The sequence below is a fragment of the Eulemur rufifrons genome, chromosome 12 (assembly GCF_041146395.1).
Source record: "Eulemur rufifrons isolate Redbay chromosome 12, OSU_ERuf_1, whole genome shotgun sequence".
Classification (NCBI taxonomy): domain Eukaryota; kingdom Metazoa; phylum Chordata; class Mammalia; order Primates; family Lemuridae; genus Eulemur; species Eulemur rufifrons.
Window position 1 is genome coordinate 14,437,375 of NC_090994.1, and position 27,388 is coordinate 14,464,762.

The 27,388-nt window shown below is 36.0% G+C and overlaps 1 protein-coding gene across 2 annotated transcripts in view; it reads left to right on the forward strand.

Annotated features, from left to right (window-relative positions):
• Positions 1-27,388, forward strand: part of DLC1 (DLC1 Rho GTPase activating protein) — a 337,791-nt gene that overhangs the window by 103,452 nt on the left and 206,951 nt on the right. For both annotated transcript variants that reach the window (XM_069484940.1, XM_069484934.1), the window contains one exon: positions 5,168-5,308. In XM_069484940.1, the coding sequence (XP_069341041.1) occupies positions 5,168-5,308 (141 nt within the window). The remainder of the gene's footprint in view (positions 1-5,167; positions 5,309-27,388) is intronic.

Consider the following 27,388-nt stretch of genomic DNA (forward strand, 5'->3'; position numbering starts at 1 on the left):
TTATTTAATTTCTCAACTTCAGGTTCACATAAAAAACAGAGATATTATTTCCTAACTTATGGCTTGTTGGGAGGAAGAAATGAAAGAACATAAGATGTATTGCACAAATCTAGCACAGAGCACATATTTAGTAATTGTTAATTCCCTTCCCTCCCCCTGTGCTGTACTCACTCACACCAAGCATTGGGGTAATGATGAGAAAGACATATCTCAGAGCCCTCAAAACTCCTTTTTGATCTTTATGTTTTTCTAGGTCATCCCTTATTCTTTATTTCTGCTCCTTGGTATTTAAAGCTAATTTTAACATTCTTTCATCATCAAAATTTTTTCCACAGGCACTTTCCACTTCTTTTGATAATTGTCCCATGGAATAAGAGGATTATGATGGCATAATTATGACCTTGATCATCCACCAAGGAGTACTGTCCCAGATTCAGAGAGCAAACTGCCTCTGCCCCACAATCAAATGCCATTGTGAATGTGGAGTTTAGCTGGAAGGACAAGACAGACAATAGAACAGTGATCTCCCCCCACCCCCAAATTTGAGAATATTTATAAGAAAATGCTGGAACAAATTCTACATATAATAAAGGTTGCAAAGAATAACATAGGCTAGGGCCTTTAAGAATGACTTTAACGTGAAAATAATATATTAAAATAAGGATAGAGATAAAGATTTAAAGGAGGTTGCCTAGGTAGAGCCTTACAAGTTGGCTGTACCTTGGTGGATCCACCACAGCCCAAGATCTGTTTTGTTTTATTTTGTTTTGTTTTTTTTCCTTTGCATGTTTTATTTTGTCTAAGCACCCACATGTGCCGATGTGTTAGGGCTAGCTGAGATAGCCTATTTTATAGAATGACCAGGGATGGGGGATAAAGGCATTGATGAATGTTAACCTTTATGTATGTTACTTTATTTTTCCTCTTGACTACCCTAAAATGAGAAATCTGAGCTTCAGAGGGGATGAGTAAGTTACTGAAGGTCACACAGCTGGTGAGATTTACTTCCAAATCTGTGAGCCTCCGAAACCCATGCTCACTCCAGTATATTATAAAACTTTCCAAGATGCAAATTTTTCCTTCAAAATGGGATAAGGAGTGTTTTTAACACTGAGAATTCCCTTGTCATTAGTCAGGATATTTTCTTCCCAATAACAAGATATTTTTGAAGTTTGAGTTTTGAATTGTTTGTGAGTCAACATGTAATCAAGGGGATATTGATAACCTCCTGGGATATTTATTTCATCCATGCAGCAGGGGAGCTTAAAAAACCATAGGCCAGAATCACTTCCCTACCTTGAGTTGGACCTCCAGCACTGTTCTGCAGTACTTTTTGATCTCCCTGGATCTTCACCTATGTTCCAAGACAGCTGTTCAAAATTTACCATACTCCACAGATCCCTACGCAATCCTTGCACTTATCTCTTAGCATCCTTTTCTCTTACCATCTTTCCCTTCCTCCTCACATAGAAAATGAAAACCATTCACAGACTTCCCAGCATGACACCTGCATATACCCGTAGGTGCCTCTTTGCTTCTTTCTTTCCTCCTACATCAATCAAAGATGTGTGGCTCCTGCTATCTAACGCTGACGTCACTGCCTTTGCTCTCATTCCCATCCTCTTCCACCCTCTCCCACCCCCTGGCTTTGCTCCACAAATTATTCATCCTCTCTCTTAGGTTCAGATTCCACTGCTCTCTTGCTATTTGTTCTCATCCTTTTTCTCTTTAGCATGTATACATGCTGCATTTTCTCTACCATGTGCCTATTAAATAAACCCTTCCTTTGTTTAAGCCTGCTATGTTAGTGTATAGGGAGAAAAGAAGTAGATGGGCAAGAGAGGTTATTCTTTTGTATTGCAGACCATTAAAAACAAAAGCAAAAGTCTTCCCCGAACTTTCAGGTATTTCCCTAGCTCACCCCTTCCTTTATGAGCCAAGCTTTAGTCTCCTCTTCTTCACCCCGTATTTCGTCCTTGATTTAACTCTTGGCTATTGCGCTGTCATTTCTCCACACCCTTCTCCTATCTGGTAAATCCAATAGTACCTGCCTGGTCTTTAGCTGCAGCATCTGATGCTGTCGAGCATCCTCTCCCCCTTGACTTTCACTACTTCCTTGGTTCCAGCTCCTCTCCTTTCATTTTCTTCTATCTTCTCCACGGTTACTTTCCATACACTTCAATGGCTCCTCATCCTACCTTTGCTTCTTAAATCTTATATCCAGATTCTAGACTCAATTCACCCTACTGTTTGACTCTGAATATTCTCCATGGGAATTTGCCATGGCTTCTACTACCAGATTGAGAGTCACCAGTGAGATCTTTTTTGTGTGTATGATCTCCAGGTATGAATATCCAGTGGATCACAAGGTACACATTCCTTTGTGCCACAATTGAACTGTGTAAGCACCTCTGTTCCAGCACATACCACACTGGGTTCCCTCCCACAATAAGAGCTCCTCTGAGATCTTTATATCCCTGTTGCCAGGCATAGTTGGAGGCACAGCATAGCAGTGATGCATGAAGCCTTTAAGAAGATGGTATGTAGGGTGAATTACACAAAGCAAAGGTAGGTTTTAGGGAAATTATTAGGTGGCAGCTGCAATGATAACTCAGGGCTCATGTTCCACTTAGTTTTCTTATGGTAGTAGTGTAGACGTGAAGGAGGGAATGGATGTGAGAGATCTTGAGAGAGCTTGTGTATTATTTCTCATAATGAGCAGAGGAAAGAAGAGAAAATAATAAATATTTGTACTAAACTACACACTTATGATCCTGCTTAAATTACTGACTTAGTTGTGTTTTAAACCCCCAGAAGAACATCATGATGATTACTTTATGAGGCTGAACTTCAGAGTCAGACATGAGTTTTAATGCAAGCTCTGCTATGGAATGTGACTTTGGTCAACTTACTTCCCTTAAGCCTTGGCCTCATCATCTCTCAAGTGATGATAATGAGGCCTCCCACATAGGGCTGGTGAACACTGAAGCCGATAATCACTATAAAGTATTGTCTGTGAAAGGCAAAAACACAATAAATGGTAGATTTTAAAAAATTTAATATTTCACCTTGGAACCATTGTATGGCTACAAAGATGCATGATTACCTTATTATTTACCTAATCAATTCACAGACAGGGAGGCAAAATTAATGTGAAAGATTTCTAATATACATAAAGGTCAAATATAAATGGCTTATAAATTACCTGCTACTTATGACTGTGCATTCAGTGCTGATGAATTACATGCTAATTATGACTATCTATAGGATGTTGACTCAATTTGAAATTTTAATGAATCATATTTTTCTTAAGGTAAAATATTATTTGTCTTTGCTGTGCAAAAAATAATAGAAGTACTGATCTAAAAATCACTCCAGACATCAGAAATTTGGTCAGTTATGTATTTCACACACACACACACACACACACACACAAACACACACACACACACACAAAGAATATAGTATTACTTTTTGTTTTGTATGTCTTTTGTGCCCTTCCAACTGGAGAAAATTTAGTTTCAATGCTATTTCAATGCAATATATAATTTCATGGCAGAAACTACAAAACTACTTCTATTGTGAGCACTAAGAAAGAAGAGATGTTAATATTTGCCTGTCTAGTTTTTCTTTCATATTTAATGATCACCTTCTATGTGCCAGGTACTATTTATTCTAAGATCTGGGGATTATCAGTAAATAAGACAGGTGAAATCCCTGATCTTGTGATGCATAGATTCTAATAAAGAGAGACAGACAAGGATTATAAAGAGAGATGAATGAATAGGTGGATAGGTAGGTAGAGTGATAGATATAAATATTATGTGGTAGATAAATAAGTTAATAGGATTTTAAATAGAAAACGAAAGGAAGAAACTACTTTGGCTTGAAATGTCAACAGATGCTTCTCTGACACAGTGATGTTCAAGCTGAGGCTTGAGTGACAAGAAAGGGCCAGCTAAGGGGAATACTGGGGCAAGAGACAAGAAAGGACATGGGACATAGTCCTTGCTATTGAAACCAGTTTGGCGTATTAGAAGAACTCACAAAGAGCCAGTATGACTAGAGCATAATAAACAAGAGAGGGGCAAAGCACAGGCCAGAAAGTTGTGGGGAGGGCAGATGGTATTTGACCATGAGGACCATGGTAAAGCTGAGATGTAGAAAGAGTGGACGTAGAGATATTTAACTCATGATTTTCTCAGGTAAAATGCATACAGTGATATGTGCCTTTGCTCTCTTCCCTCTGCATCCTCTCTACTCCCACCCATCCTCTGTGCAATAAGGTCACCTATAACTTAAAGAGAGCATTTGATAAATTAAATGCATAACCTTTGCAAAGGTTACTGAATAATTGTATCCACTCTACAGACATGTCTTGACCTCATACTGTTAGTAGTTACTAAGAGGACATAATGATATTAATAATGAAAATATTTATAAAAATGGCTAAGATTCAATGAAAATTATGTGTGCCAATTACGTGGCACTTTGCATGTATTTTACTTAATCCTCGTGAAACTCTTTGAATGTATACTACTATTATACGCATTTTCAAATGAGGGAATTGAATCACACATGAAAAAAACGCATATCCCTGCCCTCAGAGAGTTTATTAGATAGACACTTGAGCTAAACGATTCTAGGCCACCGTTCTAGGTGTCACCATGGAAGTCAAATGGGAACATAGAAGAGACTGAAGTGAGGAGAAACAAGAACCTCCTTCTTATTTGACATCCACAATGGCCCTCTGAGAAAGTCTGGGCAGCACTTTGTTGCCTGAGAGGTGTTAAGTGACTTACTCAAGGTCACAGTGAGGAAGGTGTGTCTACCTGTTTCTACCTCCTAACTCTTACTGCAGTGTCCTAGCTAGCTCCCACCACTGGCCCTCCCAGTTCACAGTAAGCTGTTAAAGAATGTAGTATTACTAAGCTGTAATAAGTATGTTAACTCTTTCTAGAGTATTTCCAGACCGTTTGAGGAGTACAATTGTTATTATAAAATAATGCACAATTATGGGTAACACGCCAGTGTCAGTTGTCAGCAACTCTTTAGAGTATCAGTGTGTGTTGGGAGAAGGACAAAGTGGAAAAGTTTTGGGGACAGGGGGAAGGACATGTGGGGAACACTCACATGTCCTTCATGCCAATGCATTTGTTTTTCATAGGATCTGGAATCAGGATCTGAAAGTGGAGCAGAAACCATTTCAGTAAATCAGACACAAGTAAATTTGTCTTCTAACACCGAGTCCACTGACCTACCATCTTCCACCCCAGCAGCCAATTCTGGAACCAAACCCAAGGCTACGGTAAGCTCTGAGTGATAACAGTCATTCTCAACATGTTAAGTGTTACTGATTATCAGGTAAGAGTTAATATCTCATCCACTCAATAGAGAAGAAATACGCTTGGAGTCTTAGCTGCAGTGACTTGATGGTATTTAATTTATTTAATTTATGGCAACTCTAGAAACATATTTTGTTTGTTTTCTAAATGATCACACAAGTGCTTGACTACAATAGGTCATGGATCCACAATTATGCAAAACATGGTAATTCAGTTTTGTTCCTGGATACTCAGAGCTTTAAAGAAACAAGTATGCAAAATCTGGTCATGGCTTTCCTAAATTATTATTCTGAACACATTGCTTAACAGTCAGAAAACTGTCTCTCTAACCTTTGATGACAGGTAGAGGATGGATAATGATGACAGATAGATAGATAGATAATAGAGAGTAAGAGATATGATAGAAATAGATTTTAGATAGATACAGATGGTAGATAGCTAAAGAATGGAGACAGAGATATAAAATCACCCACATCATAAATTTTATGTAGGTATTAAATGACATAGCACAGGTGAAGTGCTTAGTGAAAAATTTGGGACAGAATAAGTACTGAATAAATGTAAGTTACTATCATTATTATTATGATGCTTCATAGAATTTACAATGCTATCGAAACAAATGAAAAAGAAAAATACCACATGGAATAAAACAGCATGGTAAATCGTGAATAAAAGACATTTTCCTTTAAGTAAAAAGTTGAACTGCAATAGGAAAAATAGTATTTGACTCTAAAAGGTAACATTTATGGAGGAAGTAATTACTACTTCAAATATCTAAAGTCCCAGTGGTTCCAAAATAACCTTTCCTAGTTTAGTGAAAATCACAGTGTCAGTTATTTTTTTTAAATGCCCATGTTAGCTTAACACAAAGAAACCAGCTTGGATTGCTTGTTTGACTGCCTTTAAGAGAAAAGGCAGGTCTAAAATAGGACTCAACAGAGAACACTCTGAATTTAAACCGTAGTAGATTTGCTACAATTGCAAAAAGAATGAAAGTATACCATTTAAATAGCAGATAATGCCTTACTTGAATATTTACATAGAAATTAAATTCCCTATTATTTATATCTAGAGCATTGATGGAATAAACATTTATTGAACATCTACTATATGCCATGCACTATGCTAGATGAAAAAGACTTGTAGAGGAATACAGCATACTTTCTATCTCAAGTTTACATTCCAGAAAAGGGAGGTAGGCATTTACAATGAAATGCAATGAAATGCTGTGTAGACTATGGTAGTACTTATATATTGGGAATAGGAGAGACCTGCAGGATACTGCACAATGCTATTTTGGGGTAAATGAAAAAAAACAGGGTCAACAATAATGTGTGCCAATAGGCAGACTGCAATGAAACAATGCTCTTATTTTTTATTATGAGTAAAGAAGATTGAAATGCAAAATTAAAATATGAAAGCTGACCTCACTTTACCATATTCTTATTAAAGAAAAATACTTTTTTAAAAAACAATATGCTCTCAACAGTTTTGACTTGAAGGGTTTGAGAAATCATTGCAGCATTGGCTTTTATAACATCAGGGACAGTTATGGGGCCCACTTTTTAAAGGTATTTATGCTTTAAATCGCTTTTTAAAGCACCTGCTATAATCCTGCAGAGCAGTTCTTTTTACCCTGGTATTTGGTCCATGCTGATCTTTTACTTTAGAATAATTCCTATGGTATCCACTTTTCCCTTGGAACATACGTATTTCAGTGTGTGAGTGCCTCATAATTTGTAACAATACACACAACTGTGGGGGTGGTTCCTTAGTCTTTCTTCAATATTCTCATGTTTATAAAAGTGGTCAATATAGTTACACAGAGGTATGTACATATTTTTTATGGTAACCATCTTTGGTAAAGTTTTATGATGAGAAATGTAAACTCATCAGTTTTCCCAAGACTTCAGTCCATTAGAGTGATGGATTCTTTGTTCAAATTTTCCATGTTTTGCCATATCAATTGACCAAACTATTCAACCCATAAACACAATTAAGAAATACTTAAATCACTTATTAAGCAGAAAAAAAATTGTTCTGTACCCCAAATCAAATATCTACTGAAAATGTGTTAACTTTTAAGAAAATTGGATGTGAAGAGTATCCAGTTGTTCAGGTGTGACTTGTTGTCTAGGAGCACAATCAGAACTTCATAATTGTGCCATAACCATTAGCCAGTGAGTAATGAGAATCATTATGCATTTGATTTATCCTCCAAACACAATATTCCACTTCAAGACAACAAAAAAACGCACAATAATCTTGACCAATACCACAGGTAGACTTAGACAACTGGATGTGCAACTCTGTCCAGCTACTGAACTATAATTTTGTAAAATTCTCTAGCAGACCATGAAACCTATCCAGAAAGAAATACTCCATTGTCAAAAACAACTGACTTTCAGGAAATTTCTTAAAGAAAATGGCCAATACTGAGAGTAGCTTGAAAAATAAGCTTTTATTTTGGGGGGAAAAGATTGTTTTAATTTGTGTGTGGCCTTTTATTTTTTCTTGTTATTGATGTTGCTATTCTTTTAGGTATACCCTTTTCACTACAGTTTGAAAATAATTTCTAGGTCATGGATCGATTTTATGGTTGGGATATTAGAAAAAAGAATCGTCTCTATGAGATATTTTCCCCACAATTTGGAGCTTAGAGAATAAATAATACCTGATGGCAGTCTGAATACCTGGTGAAAAGAGAGAAAAGTCTAGTATTCTACAGAGCTGTTCTTATCACCATGAGCAAAAATTTCAATCTTTATATTAAGTAGAAATATGAAATTCTAAGAACATTCACCTATAATGAAGTAGCCTTCTGTTCCATAAGGTCACATTTTTACAGAATGTCTACTTTTATTTCAGAATTATTTAAGGTTACATTTGATTTGCTGCTATTAAATCTATTTATATTAGTAACTATAGTAACTATCACAAATGTTTGGCTTTTCTTTTGTATGGAAGGTCTCTGTGTTTCTAATCACCTATTTTTCAATAAGATGTTTTTTCTTTTATATTATCAGAATGATACCAATGGGCACTCTTCAGATTTTTCTATATGTATACATCATGCTGAAAATTGAGCATTAAAATAGATTTCTGAGATGTATTTCACACAAAGATTAAAAAGTTAAAGGGGTTATCCACTGCCAAAAAACACATTAGAGGGGGAAAAAAAAGAAGTCTATTGCTTCATGTCACAAAATGCATCAATTTCTCTCCTAAATTCTGTTTTGTTCCTTTGAAATAGTTTCATGATGTCTTTCATATTAGATTCTTCCTCAGACAACCCATGAGCTGCTGTATCATTTTATATAAAGTGCTTTGATTCACTGTGGAGCAGAATACTGATGTCGCGTCATCTTTAGTATCTTCAGTGGCTTGAGTTGTTCCTGTGTTAATTAATAAAGGAGTGTTACATGAAATATTTTAAAACTGAACACTAAAACCTCTGAGGTTTCTTTGTTGCTGTTTTTTGTAAAGATACTTTTAATTATAGATATACATTAAATTAGTATTAATCATTACATTTATGAAGAAAGAGACAAAGCCCCAGATAGCATGGAGAAAAACCTATTTTATCTGTAAAATAATTAACTGGAGGAAGGAAGAGAGTCTAGCATTCTACTGCATAGAAAACTGAGAGCATCGTTGAGAGTACATGAGAACATGGCATCCAGGTTTGCAATGCTCCTAAACATTACTTTCTATGGGGATTCACATGCTAACCATCTGGATTCAGAGCTAATAGAAGTTGGTTTGAGATGTTATTATATCGTAAACCAAATGTCACTGGTGTTTGAATACTCAAAGTGCACAAGAAGGGTTTTACTGAACCATAAAGAGCGATGACTGGTTCATCAGAGCATGGTATAGGTTATATGCTTCTAACATCATTTTCTAAATCATCCCTCCACCACGAATTTTATATATATATACATATATATATATGTGTGTGTGTGTGTGTATGTGTATCATAACTGATATATATATCAGATTTTATATACATGCATTTGTGTGTATATGTATAACAACAGAGAATATAGATATGCTTGTGTGTGTTATTTTCCAAAGATAACATATGATGTTGTTTTCTGAAATGTTATTTTGATGCTATTTTCCAAAAGCCTGTGTTGCATAATTCTTAACTGTATGGTTAAATTTTTAATGAAACCAAATTAGTAATATGAAGTTCTTATGTAGTCATATAATGATTATTCAGTTTAAAATATATTCATTAATTTTGTATAAGACTATTGCTCAGGATGAACACAGAAACCACAAAAGCAGATTTATTTATTGTTATCAGGTATAAAGTGTGGTCTGTATCAGGGATAGAAAATTTGGGGTTTGGAATGATCTGAGAAAGGGTTTAAAAAAGATAAAAGCTTGTAAGATAGAACAGAGGTTAATGGGCACCTATTACAAATAATAATCAACTTGTTAATTGTTGCTTCTATAAAAGGAGAAATTCCATGTAGGACTGCTTAAAAAGAAAAATTATAAAGCCAATAAAATACTGTTTTGATGGACAGATATTTATTAACAGAATCCAGGACAGTCTAATTGGGAGTATGACATTAATCCATGATGAATTAGCTACAAGGGATTAAAAAAATATTCTTAACCTGGAATTTATGAATGGATTTAGAAGCATCCCTGAAGCCTCTGAAATGCTATTTTAAATTATATATGTATAATTTATGTATATATGCATATATATTTTATACGTAATTCTATATATAATTTATGGATGTATGCATTTACACATTTCTGGGAAGACTGTCAATAGCTCCATCAGATATTCAAAGACTCTGCAAACCTCCATAAAAAAATGCTACATATCAGTTTTCATGGTTCAGTCAGTTATCCAGTGAAGAGACCAGATGTTGAACATGGGAAGGTATTTGCTGCAAATAATAAATACACTTCAGGTACATTGACTGGAATTACTTCATTTGAGTTTAGTTTCTAATGAAGCATCCTACAGTATTCCCTTTGCAATAAATTAGGCTATACTTCGTGTATATGTAAAAACTGATTGTTCCATGGAACTATAAACCATCATTTGCATTGGTTCCAATTATACAGCATATAAATAAAACTAAAACTGATCCAAGAAAGAAAAGAAAACCACCAGGGGTTTCCAATAATAGTCTCAGGGTAAACCAGGTTCTATGTCTAACTGCAATCGTACATCTTATACATATGATCATAAAGCTAAAGTCATTGTGCTTGTGATTATATTAATGGGCAGCATTAAATTGAAAAAAAGCATAGAGATTCTGGCATTCAAATCACATCATTTTAAGTATTACGTAAAACTCAATTCACATACAAAATTTTAGTAATAGCTCTATTTGGTTCTACCTGTTTATTATATACTGTATTTTCATTTAAATGGTTATCAGATGAATTTTAATAAGACTGATAATTTTCAACAATGCTATCCACTATTTAAAACAAAATAGTTAAAATGCTGTCTTTTACAATAGGAACTGCACATACTCCTTTTTACTAAAGTCCTAGAGAAAAAATTCAAAGTAATATAGAAAATTGGCTAGAATTCATGTAGTATTCCATAATGTCACATATGTTATTATTAACCTTCATAACCAAAAAGTAGTCAGCATAGTAATGGAAAAAATGACATACACAGAATTTTTAAAGAAAGTTTAGTCAAACTCTTCTGAAACATCAAAAAATTTGAATTTGTGCAGCTTACAATTAACAAATTCAAAAAAATTGTAATCATCTTAGAAAAAATGCCTTTGATTGTAATGCTTTTAAATGTGGCAATTTTATTTTGACATAGCTAAGCAATAACATTTAAGTATGTGGATTTTTAAAGAAATATTTGCCTCTGCTCATAACATTTTCATTGTTTATAAGAAAGAAAAATAAGACCAAATTTATAGCTTTTGAAAGAAAAACTGAGCCACCAGAGAGCTGGAAAAAGTGTTTCTGAGAAGGAAATCATGCAATGATTATTATAATGAGACACTTCTTAGAATTCTATGATTTAAAAGCATAGAAGATTCTATTCACGTATTCTGGATTTTGAAATAATAATAAATATGTAATTCATTAAATATTTTCCACAGCCATTTACTTTTATATTTAAAATAAATTCAAAATTCTCTTCATTTCTCATGTTTTGAGATACTGACATCTGTTTTCAATCCTTTTACACGTTAACCCCTGACAGTCTTCTTTCAGATGGGTCACTCCATCTCTGCAGTGATCTCCTCGCATACCTCTTCTCACTTTGAATATAAGAGTTTCGTTTTGCCAAGAATGAGTGTAACTTGTACCCAGATATACTGATCCTTAACACTTAACTCTGTGTACATGGTACTTTGTATGTTATCATCATTACAGTGAGAAAAATTTAGTTTTCCCATGCACCAATGTGACTTCTCGAATTCAGCTCATATTTTCATCCAAGAGAAATAACAACTCCCAGTTATTTCTGGGCAATATAAAATGGCAAGCCAACAGCATGCCACATCACAGCAACCAAGAATATAATTCATGGCACTGAGACGTAATAATGACCGGTGAGCCATTTTCACAGAGTCCTCACTCTCTTCATTTCAAACCTAGTTGTCCCAAAGCTCTAATTACACATTCAGTATGTTCCCATATTTTTCTACTTTCATGTTAACTGATTGATAATTAATTCTTCCCTTGGCATTTGGTGGCCTCTGTGCTCACTTGTTAAAGACAGTTGAAATCAGTCAAAATGTTTGACCAGGATTCCAGGTGACTGTTCCATAGCAGTCATACAAAGTTTACACAGAGGGCTTTCTTGACTATAGTTTTGAGCGGAATCTACAACATAGCAAATTTCTCTAAATGAAAAACTAAAAATATCAGGCAACCATATGAGTATTCTGAAATTCACACATCTAAACATTTGGAGTCACTTAACCAAAATACCAAAGTAAGGAAATTGTTTACTATGTTTCCTCAAGGGGTCCTGAGACAACATCACTTGAAAACCATCTATGTTCTTGACTGTTCTGGGTATTTAGTGAACGTCTTGTGTATGAGTTTCTTTTCTTTTAAAATCAATAGTTCCTACTCCTTAGATTGTTGTTGCCACTGCTTCTTTAGTGATTTTCTAGTCTTTCCACTGTAACAAGTTTGTGAAATCCAGATGACCTCCTAGATTGATAGGCTCTTTCAGAGCAAAATCCATTGATGTTCATGAAATCAGCTCTAACTGTTTCTTCTTCACTGTAGATTGCCTTATTTATTTTCTGTTGTTTATTCATTTTGAAGGCCTTATATTTATGTAAATACTGTAGTAATTTACTGATAGGCATTTACCAAATTAGTCATAGCATGAAATGCAGAGAATTATACAAACAAGCAGTAACAGCCAAATAAATCAGTGCTGTTCATACTGTGCATTTGGGGGCACCTCTGAAACTGCCTACCTCCACCTGCCCCAGCCAGACTGACTGACTTTTATCTCTTTTGTATATTGGCCTTCGAAGATGTTCTTTTATCAATCCATAGCAAAAGTTTTTTTAAATCCTAGACTAAACAAATTAGAGAGGAAAATGTTGAAGAGTTTTTTTTTGTAAGTCCAGGCGGCCTCTGATATATGCCTACTTCATTTGGAAGAGCATCCTCGTGAAGTTTCCTCAAGAACAGTTCCCTATAGCTAGGACATCACACTAATTCCTAAGCCTTCTTCATCACTGAGTCCTGAATCCTGAAGAGACAATAAGAAACAAAAAAGTGTGAAGCAGAGGAGACACCAGGCCAGAGCAACTGCGTTTAGCCCAGGTCTGTAGTTCTGCTGGCACAGGGCATTGAGGTTTTAATGTGAAACAAATTCAATGCTTCAGAACACTGGATGTTAGATACGATGGTTTGACGTTATTTTTTACTAAGTTCCTGTTGTGGAATAAAGCCATAATTTTAAATAATTTTTAATAGATGAACATTTAGAACTCAGAACTACTAGAATTTCCACTTAAGTGTATTTCCCAAATAAATATTAACCAAGTATTTAATACATTTGGCATTTTTTGGATATATCAAAATTGTGCAACTGTTCTCCCACTTGTAATGTATTTGTAGTTTTTCTTTCTGTATTAAAGCCAAACACAATACTACTCAATGTGCAGTTCTACATATATTTTTGATTGGTTCTTGATATGCTCTTATGTAGTAATATAGACTGAAAAGGAATTGCATAATTATCAAGGGACAATTTTTTTGATTACTAGTAATATCAAACTTTCCTTATTAGACAATTAAACTCTATATCTTAATCCAAAGGTAAAGAACAAATTATTAGACATGTGTAATGTGTATTTAATTGATCTATTTATATCTATGAAATTATCTTACCTTTTTAATTTTAAAAAAGCCTTCTTAATTTATACTGTAGCTGAACTCTAATACTATTGCTGTGTTGAACATTAACTTTATGAGACCCAATTTATTTTTTCCCCAAAAGCTACAAAGAATTTATTATGGTTATGCATAAACCACTGTGCTAGGCATTGGGCTAGAACTTAAGAAAATAAAGGAAAGGTATGACATGATTGGTATCCCTGGAATCAGACTCCAGAACCAAGAATTTCCTGGAAAGGGGTATTGGTAAGTGTTCTCAGGAGACTGGCACATATGAACGTGAGGAAAGCAAAACTGAACAGAGGACAGATTGAAGTGAGCTGCAGTGCAGTGACAACTGCAACCTCTGTGTTCTGTGGAGCACTCTGGAGCCTGAGTTACCCTTCAAAGTTGTCCCAAATTGAGGCAAGGAGGCTGGACCTCTGCATCTCTGCACCAGCCAATCATTGGCCTTAGGCTGCCCCTAGAAAGTTTTCTCATCTTACTTTCTATCATATTTTGGAGGCCCAAAGTCCTCTTTTAGTTTTGCGCTATCTGTGAACCTTTTGACCCAAGCTGGAAATGTTTTTGCTAATACAATCTCTTTAAAGCTTTATGTATATTCCTATGCATCTTATTAGGTCTCACTCCATTACACAAATGCCACACTTACAAAGCTAATCAAGATATGCCTTTCTCTGCTTTAGGCTCTTATTGAGGCTTCTAAAAGACAATGTCTTCATAATTCTTAGAAACCCTATTGTTTAACGTATGGGATCTGCAAAGTACATTCTCAAAATCTTTAGAGGACTTAGAACTGTCCAAGCAGTTGTCTGGGGCATCATCTCAGATATTTCTGAGGTCTTAGCAAAGGATTTTATCTTGAGACCATATTTTCCTGCATGTGACCTAAATGTTTTTCTTAAATTATGTCTTAATTTTGTATAATTTACTGTCTAGAAAGGCTGGGAAGAAGCAAAACTTTTATTTTTGAATCCAACAAACTCTGGCACCTTTATAGTTTAACAGTACTTTAGCTTATCTGTTATTCTTTTATTTTGGTTTAAGTAATAAGAAGTCAGACAGTACCTTTAACACAGCCTGAAATTCTCCTTAGCTAGATCACTTTAGTTCTTTAGGTAAATTTTCTCCTTTCTACATTACCACACACAACAGTATTGCTAAACTTTCTGCCACTAAGTGAAAGGATTCCATTTTTCTAATAACATTTTCTTCACTTTCCTTTAAGCTTTCCCTGAAAATCTCCTCAAAAGCCATATGGCTTATGCTAACAGTATTTTTGATTTCCTTTAGTCTTTCAATAGCACCTTCTTTAAGGTCCATTTGGCATCCACCTGCCCCTGATCCCAAAGTCACTCCCACATTTTGCCAGATTTTAGGGTTTTTTTACAACAGCACCCCATTCCTGGTAGCAAAATCTATATTGGATATCTATTTCTTCATAACAAATCACCCTAATTTAGTGGCTTAAAACAGTAGTAATCATCTATTGTGTCTCATGGTGTACATGTATCAGGAATTCAGGAATGGCTTGTTCATGAAGTTCTAGGACAGGGTCTTTCATGAAGTGGCAGTCGTGGGGCTGGGGATCCATTTCCCAACTGGCTCACTCACATGGTTGGCAAATTGGCTCCTCTCCACCTATGTCTTTATGAAGCAACCTAAATGTCCTCACATCATAGCAGCTGGCTTCCCCCAGGGTGATCAATCTAAGACACCAACACAGAAGCCGCTGTGCCTTTTATGAACTACCTTTGAAAGTCACACACCATAATATCTGCTGTACTCTACTGGTCATGCAAACCAATCCTTACCAATAGGAGAGGGGCTATATCCAGGGCACATATACCAGGAGGCAAGGATGGTTGCAGACTATGTTGGAGATGAGCTGCCACATCTGTAATTTCCTTAATATGGCCTTGGCACCTTGTCAGTTGTTTTTTTCACAGCTTCTAGGAATATATGAACACTTTTAGCTTCTCCTAGATGAAGCCTGTTTACACCTCTAATCAGCCCTGTGGACAGGCCCTTAATTGAGGCTGTGTTATACATCTCTGGTCCATGAGAAAGACAAACATCGACTTTTTCCAGCCAGATCTAGGAGTTCAGCTGATACTAATTCAGCCACATCTCCTGGGGCTCATCGCCAGCTAAACACCCAATTCAGGCCAAGTCAGGCTCCTGTGTCCCCTTACTACAGTGCCAAAGCTCAGAAGCTTTCATCAACCTTGAAATGAGGGTAGGAACCTGACTGACCCTTCCCTGTAGGGCAAGGTGTTGTAGAGGACTCATAACATACAAAAATCACTCTCCCAAAATCACTTTGTCCCAAATCCTCTGATTCTTGATCCTATTATGTCTTTCAGGGGGTTGGGAGACTTAAGACATCTCTGATGCATTCTCCTCCAAATACCTTTTTGCAAGCTGTACAGTTTGGTCTATCTTACAACTCATTTTAATAGCAAATCCGTCACCTTAGGGTTTGGGTCAGAACATCAATTTCAACATCCTATTACAGGGATCTGTGTCCTGAGCTGCAATCATGAGTGCCAGGAATACATTTCCTCTCCACTGCCATTTGAGAGATAAGGACACTTTGAGGAATATAAAACCACAGATTCAAGGTTATGGTGGTATTTCTTGTGATTCATCAAAACCATATTCAAACAAGCCTAAACATAGGTACATACAACCCACAGTTGGATGACTGCCACACTGCAGTTCCTTGATTGGCCTTGCTAAAGGTAGAGTTTAAATCCAAAAAAGGAGCGGGGCAGGGGGAGATATGAAACAATGGATTTTCTTTAAATCATTATGTCAGAATTAAGTCAGAGCACATGCTGGTCAGGTGACATATTAAGACATTACAGAATAGTTTGTATGTTGACTTACAATGAAGCAATTACAAATAACAAATTTGAACACAATAAAAAAGGAGGATGACTATTTTATAATGGATTAGAATATTTTTCCAGGAAAAATAAACTATGTGTTTATCAGTTTAACTAGACTTTAATTTGTTTCTTATTTGTTGTCTTCATGACTTAATTTTCTGTCTATTATGGGGCTTGGTTTCTTCTTCAGTTTAAACAAATCCTAATGAAACTTAATTCTATACTGGTCAGACTTTCTTGGAACTGTGATGAGGGAAAGGTCCAATGACAAAAGATGGACTCTACCTGTCCAGAGTTCTAGAAGTTCAGTTTGGGGCTGCAATCTAGAAACTTCAGTAGCTTCCTGGGATTAATAAGGTTAGATTTCAGCAATAAGTACAGACAATCCCCAATTTATGATGGTTCAACTTAGATTTTTTTGACTTTATGATGCTGCAAAAGCAATATGCTTTCAGTACAGTGTTTAATAAATTACATGAGATATTCAACACATAGGCTTTGTGTTAGATGATTTTGCCCAACTGTAGGATAATGTAAATGTTCTGAGTGAGTACTATATCAGGAATTCAGAAGTGGCTTGTTCACAACCAGGGGAGTAAAGAGGACAAATTCTGACTTAACAGCTACATGGACATCTTAAGAATGGGCCCCAGGGATACCTGCTTACATTCAGACTCAGACTAAAGGATCTTTTTTTTTTTAATTTTTTGAAATAGAATACTAAATGTAATTTTTTTCTTACAAAATACCTGTGAGAACTTTCATTAAAATATTATCATCAGACCAGAAAGGAAATAATTATTACCTATATGATATCATTTAAAACCAGAGACATAAAATTAAAATTATTTCAATATCTTTCATTAATGCTAACATTATTTATTATTTTTTCCTAATTATTCCTAGCATATTTCTCAGTTGCACAGAGTAAACAACCTTATTCATTAATTGACATAAGAATATTATCACAGTGCATTATCTATAATTCCATTTGCTGTATAAATTGGAAGGGACATTACAAGGACATGAGCTATATGGGCATCTTTTCAATTCAATTCAATTCAAGTTTTTAGCAATTTAGGCACATATGGGAAGTTCTGTTAATCTTTCAGGCTGATTGAAGACTTCAATATTGTTACAAAAAAAAGAAATACATGTAATCAGATGTCTAGATTTAAAATACTTTTAAGACAAGAATACATGGTTTTGAAAATTTTGTAAATAAATAAGCAAAATAATTCAATATATATCTATACATATAACGTAATCTCCATAGAAGAATCTTTTCAAGTTTTATTACGTTTTTATACAATGTATTTTATAGTGCACAAGAATATTCCTCCACCCCACGAAGATTTATGGGGAGAAATTCTAACACATTTAATCTCTTCTTGAATCATAAATTGATTACTATATGTATTCTTTTCAGACATTATTTTTGACTCCCAGAGAAAATGAATATCTTATTGACTTAATATTCTATCACCATTAGATTATGTTGTCTTTCAAAGGACTTTCTTCTCTGATGAGAAAATAGTATAGATAAGTTCTCACAATGACCAAGTTATTTTTCCTAGAATGAGGACATTTTATGCCTTGAAAATCATAATGTCCAAAAAAGTAACATTAATTAAAATAATATCATCATTAAAAGTTTGAAGAATAAAAAGCATGTTAATCGCACTACCTTGCTTTTTGTTGTCCTGTTTATTTCTTTTTTTCTTTCAGAATGCTGCCATCTCCTGGTCAAACTGTATCATTTCACACACAGAAAAAATTTTCTTCAATATGAGGCAAATTAGGTTTATATAAATTCACCTTTTATTATTAGGAGTCACCTGTTTACCATTGTACCTTCGATGTTCCAAAACTAGAGAGCTTTAAATGACTTCGTAAACTTTAAGAAGTTAAATTCACAGAGGGTGTTTCAGGATTTGTAATGTTATGAAAATGTATATTGCACAGTAAATGCATACAGAAGTAAAGAATAAGGGCATATTTGGCTTTGTTCTATTTCTGTGAAAATATATGGCCAAGTATAAGTAAGCAATTTTGACATATATTTGCTATTTTAATTTCTACAGACTTTTAATTTTCAAGGATTCCTTTTGTCAAGCCCCAGAAATCTTCACTGGAGCACACTGTCCTTACCTTACCCTCCCAAAAATATTTTAATTTACCAAAACCAAAAACTAGTAAATCACAATTCAAGAGCATGAAACGTGTAAAGGACTCATTAGCTATTACTTTTTGTCATTGATGATTTCTACCATATTTTCTTTTTTTCTCCCCATCATTATATTTACAATCTGCTGACACATGTAATCCACGCCAAATAGCCATGAAATCAGCCATAGTAACCAATTTTTAACAGGTGAAGAATCTTGACACAGTGAGGCCCATTGACTTGAGTCATTCAACAAGAGCTAGGATTAAATCTTGGCTAAAAGGAGCCATCTGGTCTTTCTTCAGGCCACCTCTGTAGGTGAAAGCAGGAAGTTGCTTTTCCAAAGCTTTGAAATGATATCGTGAGGCAGACTTCTAAAGAAAGTCAAAAAGTATACTGACAATTCAAAATTTCCACTCTCCCTTTGCTAGTTATGCATCCATAGAGTAAGTCACTCCTCCTGAGCTCCCAAATACCTACCTGCCTTGTTTCTTTACATGTGTAACTCTGCATTCTAAAATAATCACACCTTCTACTCTGACTATATTGCCTTTCCCATATTCAAAAATTCTGTGATGAAAAGGTTGGTGGTGGGCAGGGAGAAGAGGAAGTGTTGTGTGCCAGATGGGTGTGACTCCAGGTGCCCAGCATGTTCTTTACAGCAGCAGGTCACATGAAGGATCTCATCACTAATGTGCTTACTTAGAGGAATGGAGGAAGATGGAAGTTTGTCATTAGCAAATTCTTCCAGTTTGTCTTATTTCATTTGCACTACCCCACTGTTTTCTCCATTATTCAAAGAAAACAAGTAAATAATTACATGCATTGTTGTATGGTGTTTACCAGATAATGTGAAAATGTTTTCCATATTCTCTGGAACAGAAAGTAGGAGCCGTTACACAGACATTAAGAACTCATGTGATTAGTTGCTTACAGTCAAACCATTCTCTTCAGCTAGCATATGCTACTAAGACCACAGGGGAACAGTTTTCTTTCTTTCTTTCTTTCTTTTCTTTTTCTTTTCTTTTCTTTTTTTTCTTTTTTCTTTTTTTTTTTTTTTTAGTGCTTTTTCTTGGAGCAGTTAGTGGAGTGGGAATAGCATGATTTAAACTTTTTTGAGTTTCATGTAAAAATATTAGGAAAAAAATTGAATATACAAGTCACTCCAACAAGTATCTTCAACATCTTTATTCCCTAATATTTTGGAGCCAAGGTTGGCTATGTATTTTTTTATTCTGTGTGTTTTAACCCAAATATAATAATACTCTGCCAAATATTACTCCATAAAGTGGTGCATGTACTTTACGCTCTTCTTTGAATTAGAATAGTGGCCAAGCTTTGAGGCATATAAATTATTCTTTTAATTTTCATCACATGACAAAAAAAAAATCAGTCGTTAAAATTTCCAATTTATATAGAAACAGAAAGAATATTTCAAATCTTGGATTTGGAGTGCTCCATTGTGGCAGATCTAAATCCATAACAAACTGCACAACCATTGACATTGCATTTTTATTTCATTGAGACCAATTTTAAGAGGCTAAATTTAAATATTAAAAATCATAAATTAAAAGCAGATATAGTTCTTTCATTTGTAGCATTTTCACATATATCTCTTAAGCAGAAAATGCCACTTTATGGGTCCATATAAATTTGTCCTTTATTAACACTTTTTCTATTTCATTGAAGTCTTTTAGAAAATGACTAAATTTAGATTACATCTTGATAAAGCAATGCAAACCTGAAAATTATGCTAAATTTTCCATAAAACAAAGCAATGCAGAAACATGAAATTATTATTAATATTTTATAAAGCTGGGCATGCTTTATGTATGAACACAAAGCTTTTAAGTTTTATCTTTTCTCTTTTTTAGTATTTATGCTAAGCTAGTCTTAAAATATTTACACTTTGATTAAATAATTAAACTGGCTCCTTTTAAAGGTGATCATGAAGATTCAATGAGTTTATGGAAGTAAATCTCTTAACAGAGTTCTTAAGACGCAATGAGTCCTTACCAATGATAGTCATTGTTATACCTCAATTTGTACAGTAAGTGTGCTCTTTGAAAGTAATACATGAAATTATTTTTGGTGAATTAAGTAGTATTTTAGATCGTATATCTGCATGTTGCTTAAATCGTATGGAAAATTTTTCTTTGGGCTGAATCAAATTCCAGTATTTTCTGTACTAGAATATATTAAAGAGAGACACATATGTAACTGAGAAAGGGACCAGATCAAGACAATTGTGTTTAACTAAGATCAAGATATCACTGGCCCAGAACGGACATCCTTGTCCTGCATTTGCTAGATAAGATAATGAATAATTTATAGCCAAGTTCTCAGCAAGATTGAAATATTCAACTTCAGGGAAAACTGAAAGATGAAGGAGCCTTTTATCATCAGAGAAAACCCAACAGCACACTTTTGTATTCAAAATGACATTAATGAATGTGGCCATTATGTGGAATGACAAGGATTGTGGAAGAGATTAATAATTCAGTCACACTTGTGTGCATCTATCTTAAAAATTGCCATTTAGGTTTGGGCTCAGCCATCTCTGCTGCTTTCTGTGGCTATGCGTTGTTGCTGTTCTGAGACAATCCCTGGTGGATGTCAGGCAGGGTATTTGAGGACCTCCAACTCTCTTGCCTCATTAGGAGTATTCCGAAGAACATATATTTCTGGCAAATTTGTTCTCTGCCTTCTAAATAACTTACCAGGTAGACCCCTTTCAATATGAGTAAAAATCTTGTTCTAAAGAGAATATTAAGATGAATCAATATGACTTTTCTTTTTCAAATGGAGTGTCTTGTGTACCTGTAATAACTTTCCTCTTTCTGTCAATGACGTATTCCTTTCTACTCAAGGAGATGAGGAAATACTTTAGTGCTTAGTCAAAATATGACACAAAGTTCAGGAACTGTGTCTTATAATTATGGTAACTCAGATGTCAGCACGTGAGCCTCAGTGTTTAATCAGTGATGAATACAAACACTTAAAGGAGGGATTTCTGCAGTGCGTTGGTGACTCTAAAGAAATGATGTTCTTCCACATCACCACAGAAGAATTTGGACATTCTCTTGGAATGCTAGTGAACTGACTACCAATACTTGAACAATGCCACTGTTTGTGTACAAAATATTTGTCAACAGATTACTCACGGAAACGATAATTTTTATTGATTGCAGTCCTCTCTGTAAATATTTGATTCTTATTACCAATTTTTATCTGGGGCTTTTAGAATAACCCCTAATGAAAGTCAATTATCTTTGTTTAGCCCCCTTTTTATCATATATTTAGTATCCTATTTCCCATTATCAAAGCCACATACACATTTTTTTTAAAGAAGTAGCAGGTGAAATGTAAGTGGTAATGAGGTATAACTATTTCCCAATAAGCAAAATCTCAAATTGCTGGTCCAATAAATGACCTCCCAATTTATTTTAATGTATTTGGTATCTACCTCCATCATTTTCTGGTGAATGTATTTTCAAGAGGATCTGGCTCCTGAGAATGTACCATTATAGTGACACAGCTTTTATTTGACACTTTTATGATACACTTTTTCAGTAGTGAACGTGCCTTTAAATACCAAATATTACCTTTTGGTTATTTACATTTTATTTACTCATTTAATGATCATTTATTGAGTGCCTACTATGTGCCATGCATTGTGCTAGATCCTAGAGCTCCAATAGGCTTCCTGAAAGTTCACAGTTAAACATGGAGACACACTAACAAGCAACCAGGGAAGCCCGGGGTGGGACACCTTAACTACTTTTGAAGGAATTGGCGAATGGTAGCATACAATGGGTGCTCAAAAAATATTTCTTGAATATATAAGGACAGATGGATCTACCCTGGTGAATATATAGATAGCCAAGGAAAGAACTTTCCAGGCAAAAGAGTCAGTGTGAGCAAAGGTATGGAGGTGGAAAAACCCACCTCACATTTGAAAACTAGAGTTGGTTCAGGTTGGCACAGGTGCAGAGGCTTCCTGTTCAGAGCTGAGGGTGCAGAGGCTGCTTGGAGTCAGATCCCAAAGTGTCTCCTACACCATGACAAAGAGGAACTTTAAGAAGAAAGAGACAGAGACAGACAAAGAACGACATATATGCATTTTGAAAAATCTCTTTTGAATGGGGACAGAATACATTGGGATGACTCTAGGGAGAGACTATTTTGAAGGCTGTTACAGCAATCCAGGCACAAAATGATGACCCTTGAACTGAGGTAGTAGCAATGAGGAAGAGGAGGCATGAATGATCTAAGACATATTAAAGAATTATAATCTGTACAATAAAGTAACATTTGATATAAGGAGTAAAGAGGAAAGATACTAGACCTCTTTACAACTGAGCACCTAGGAAGATGATGCTACCAAGATAGAAAATACCTTTAGCTAGCATCCATTTTCCCTTGTTATGAAAACAACCCTCAATTTTCATTTGAAGATTCCCCTAATGACACTGAGTTCATATGGTGAGATAGGGCTACCCCCAAGAGTAGAGTATATTAACCCAGATCAGAGCCATTGAACATACTGCAGTTTCCCTGGCCAAGGTCATGTGTACTCATGTGTGTGACTGAGAGTGTCTGTGTTGGTGCTGGGGTGTGGGGAAGGCAAAGATTCACTCATCCAGAGCTAGTTCAATTTGGGTTTGAATATCAGGAATTGTGTGAGAAGCTGTCTCCTTTGCATTGGACTTACAGTGGCAAGAATATGAGGCTTGGATTACTGTAATCATCTTGCCACCCCAGAAAGAAAGTCTAAGAATGTACCCAAGAGAGAAGCAGAACTTAGTGAGAGAGCAAAATTATGCACATTTTGGTGACATTGTTTGAGCCCTGATTTCAGCCACACCTGAAGCCAGGACTACAACTGGACTTTTCAATTATGCACATTAATATGCTTAAGCCATTCATAGGAGAAAGAGTCCCAACCTCATACAAAAGTCAAGGATAATGCCTGAGAAGCAGTTGAAAAACACATGTCTGGAGCTCCAAGGAGAAATCTTCCCTGGGGTGTAATCCACAGATAGGTGATTTTGGATGTATGATAATTACTTAAGTGGCATGAAGAAAAGACTGAGAGAAAATGATGGAGAACTTTAACATTCAGTCAGTAAGTCACTCAACAAATGCTTACTGAACACCTACTCTATGTCAGTGAACAAAAGTGACATGAATAACAATAAGAAATAAGAATAATAAGAAATCCCTGTTCATTTAGAGCTGGTAGTATATCAGAAAAAAATAAACAAGAAATAAGTAAAATATACAATATGTTTAATAATGATATGTTCTAGGAAGAATAGGTGGGGTGTGGACTTTAGGCAGAGTGATCAAGGTAGGCTTTACTAAGAAGCTGACATTGGTTTTTTCAGTAAAGATTAGAAGGAAGGAAGAAAACAAACCACATAGACACCTAGGGAAGAACATACCAGGTGTGCTGGGAAAAGCAGCACAGAGGTCACCATGCTAGGGCCAAGTGAGCAAGGAGGTGGGACCAGGTCATTTAAGGCCTACAAGGCCATTGTATCACTTTGACTTCTATTCTAAGTCAGATGAGAAGCCAGGAGAGTGTTCTGAGTAGAGATGTTAGGTGATGTGATTTGGGCTTCAAATGGACCACTTTGGCTATGTGCTGAGAATAGCCGATAGACACAAGGCAGGGATCAGAGAGACCAGCAAGGTGGCAAGTGTAGCAGTCGAAGCCAGGGAGGATGGTGGCTGGGCCATAGTAATAGCAGCAATGGGTGATACAATCGTTCATATTCTAGATGTATTTTTAAGGGAGAGAAAAAAGGAATTCTGATGGATCAAATGTGGTCTGCAAGAGAAAGAAAGAAGTCAAGGATGACTTCAAGGTTTCTGCCTGGGCTACTGGAAGAATGAGAGAAACTTCAAAGAAAACAGAATTGGAGTATCCAAAAAATGTGACAGAGTTCTGTGGCAGAAAACAGAAGAACATCATTTCGAGAAGGATGATGTGGTTAGCAAGCTTAAGTGCTACAGAAAAACCATGTAACTAAGATAAGGACCTAAAATTGCCTGTTTGATTTAACAACAGTCACCACGACAACAGAAAAAGCATGTCTTTAATGACTTTGATGAGAACAATTTCAACCTTTTTTTTTTTTTTTTTTTTTTGCCAAAGCCAAAAGTACTGAACTTGCTAGAATATGAATGGAGGTAACAATAGATTAAATAGAAAGAATGAACCTATTGGAAGCTCATCCAATCTGTACATACGGCATGATGGGAGACAGAGAGAAGCTTAAGTCACAGTCCATGTCCTCTGGGCCTGCGGGCACTTATGGATAGCAAGGATGCATACATGAACATGAATTAGGCTAACAATGCAGTCATCACAGTGCCCTGCATGTTCCTGTTCTATAAGCATCACCGAAGAAGGATTGAGCAGGAGGAACATGGCTAACATCACTACCACTTATCTTTACTCACAAGAAACTTCTGTTTGTTCTAGAAACTGTAAACCACAAGCATCCAACCCTCACCATCCCTTCTGTGAGAACTGTTTAGCCTAATAGCTCAAAGTGTATGTATATGCACCAGATTGCCTGAGTCTACCTCTAGGACTGACCCATGCCAACTGAGAACACAAGTGTGGCTAAAATGGACCATGATCTCTGATAGAACACTGATTTTTTTTTTTTTTCTTTTTGAGACAGAGTCTCATTCTGTTGCCCTGGTTAGAGTGCCATGGCGTCATCCTAGCTCACAGCAACCTCAATCTCTTGGGCTCAAGCAATCCTCCTGCCTCAGCCTCCCGAGTAGTGGAACTACAGGCATGAGCCACCAAGCCCAGCTGATTTTTTCTATATATTTTTAGTTGTCCAGCTAATTTCTTTCTATTTTTTTAGTAGAGACAGGGTCTCATTCTTGCTCTGGTTGGTCTCGAACTCCTGAACTTAAACGATCCACCCGCCTCGGCCTGCCAGAGTGCTAGGATTATAGGCGTGAGCCACCGCGCCCAGCCTAGAACATTTATATTTTGTAAGAATTTTTTTTTCCATCTAGGGAAAAACTGCCTCACCTTGTATGTTCAGTTGGGTAATATCCCAGGTTCTTCATGATTTACCTGCAGCAAATGAGAACTTGACCTTATTGCTGTGCTGCTACATGCAATGCAAAGGCAGCACTTCAATCAGCCAGAGATGCACTTACCATAAGCAGAAGGTACCCAATCTCTGTGGAAAGCAAGAATGGAGAGGTGGGGAAGGGAAGAAAGGACAACACATGAACTTGAGTTTGACGTGATAGGAAATATATTGTACTAGGAGATAGAAGACATGGTGTCTAAGGGCCCTTTATCAAGTGTGAGACATTGCTCTCTCAGCTCTAAAGTGATGATCAAAGACTCATCTGTTTGAAAATTCCCAATTATGTCTTTCAACAAAACAGCTCTGATTCTCTTTTTCACTTTGAGTCATATATTACTGGAATAAATTCAGCTGTTTGGAATACAGTGATCACTTGAAGCCGGGGTCAAAGATTTAGTCCTTGACTAGACTCATTTACTTTATGCCCAGAATGTTCAACATTCTGGAAACCCTTCCCAACTCCAGAGCTGTAGACACAGTTCCAAACCCCACACAATTAATTATTGGTTGTAATTGGGATAAGAAAAGAGCATATGCTTATTTCTGTAAAACTCCCTAAACTGAAAAGCTTCTCATGTCTCAGCATACCATATCATCCTCATTTGCACATTTTATTTCATTTGCAAATTTAACTGGAGTAATCTCTTGACACATGCTCTTGACCTCCCTTCTTTGTGCTGGTAGATAGGCCAAGACTGATGAATTCATCCTTAAATTACCCGAACCAGGTGAAGGAAAACACACAAAAGAGAAGAATAAGCCACAGAGGTCCTCCACTTCTACTACAGACTATGTCAACTAAAAATCACAGAGTACCTGGTATCAGGACTTCAAAGGATGCAGGAAAGATTCCATGTGCTAGACAGCAGAAAGAAAATAAACCCCTCTCCTCAAAAACAAATAAGCATGGTTTTTGGTCTTATTTTGTTTTGTTTTACACTGTAATCAAGAAACAATGTCATACAGAGAACCAATTCATGAGAAGACCTTCAGTAGGTGGAGGCTGTTCTCTGTCTTCCTTCCAGCAGGCCCCGAATGTGGACTGAGATATGCAAGCTAATATGTAGACAACTGCCAAGAACAGGAAGCTGCATGTATTACGGGATCTTTAAGGACAGCTCGGGATCACCACCAGCAATTCTCTGTGCCACGTTTCCTAGTAGGTCATGGTCTAGGTGAACTGAAGGAAGAACATTGCATATCCTGAGTTACAGACACTGCAGGTCGCCCTTCTCCAGATCAGCCTGATCAGAGCCAGCCTTGCAAGATAAATTAACTGAATTTCATCCGGCCTCTAGTCTAATTCTCAACATTATAAAATGCAGGAAAATAGCCTCAAGGGAGACATAGAGAGGAAAGGGAAAGGAGGCAAGGTTCATGGTTGGGAAAGTGAACAGAAAGGAATGAGGGTGGAGAGAAAGTGTGCCCCATGCATACAGGACAGGAAGGAAGGAAGTGATGCAATGAGACAAG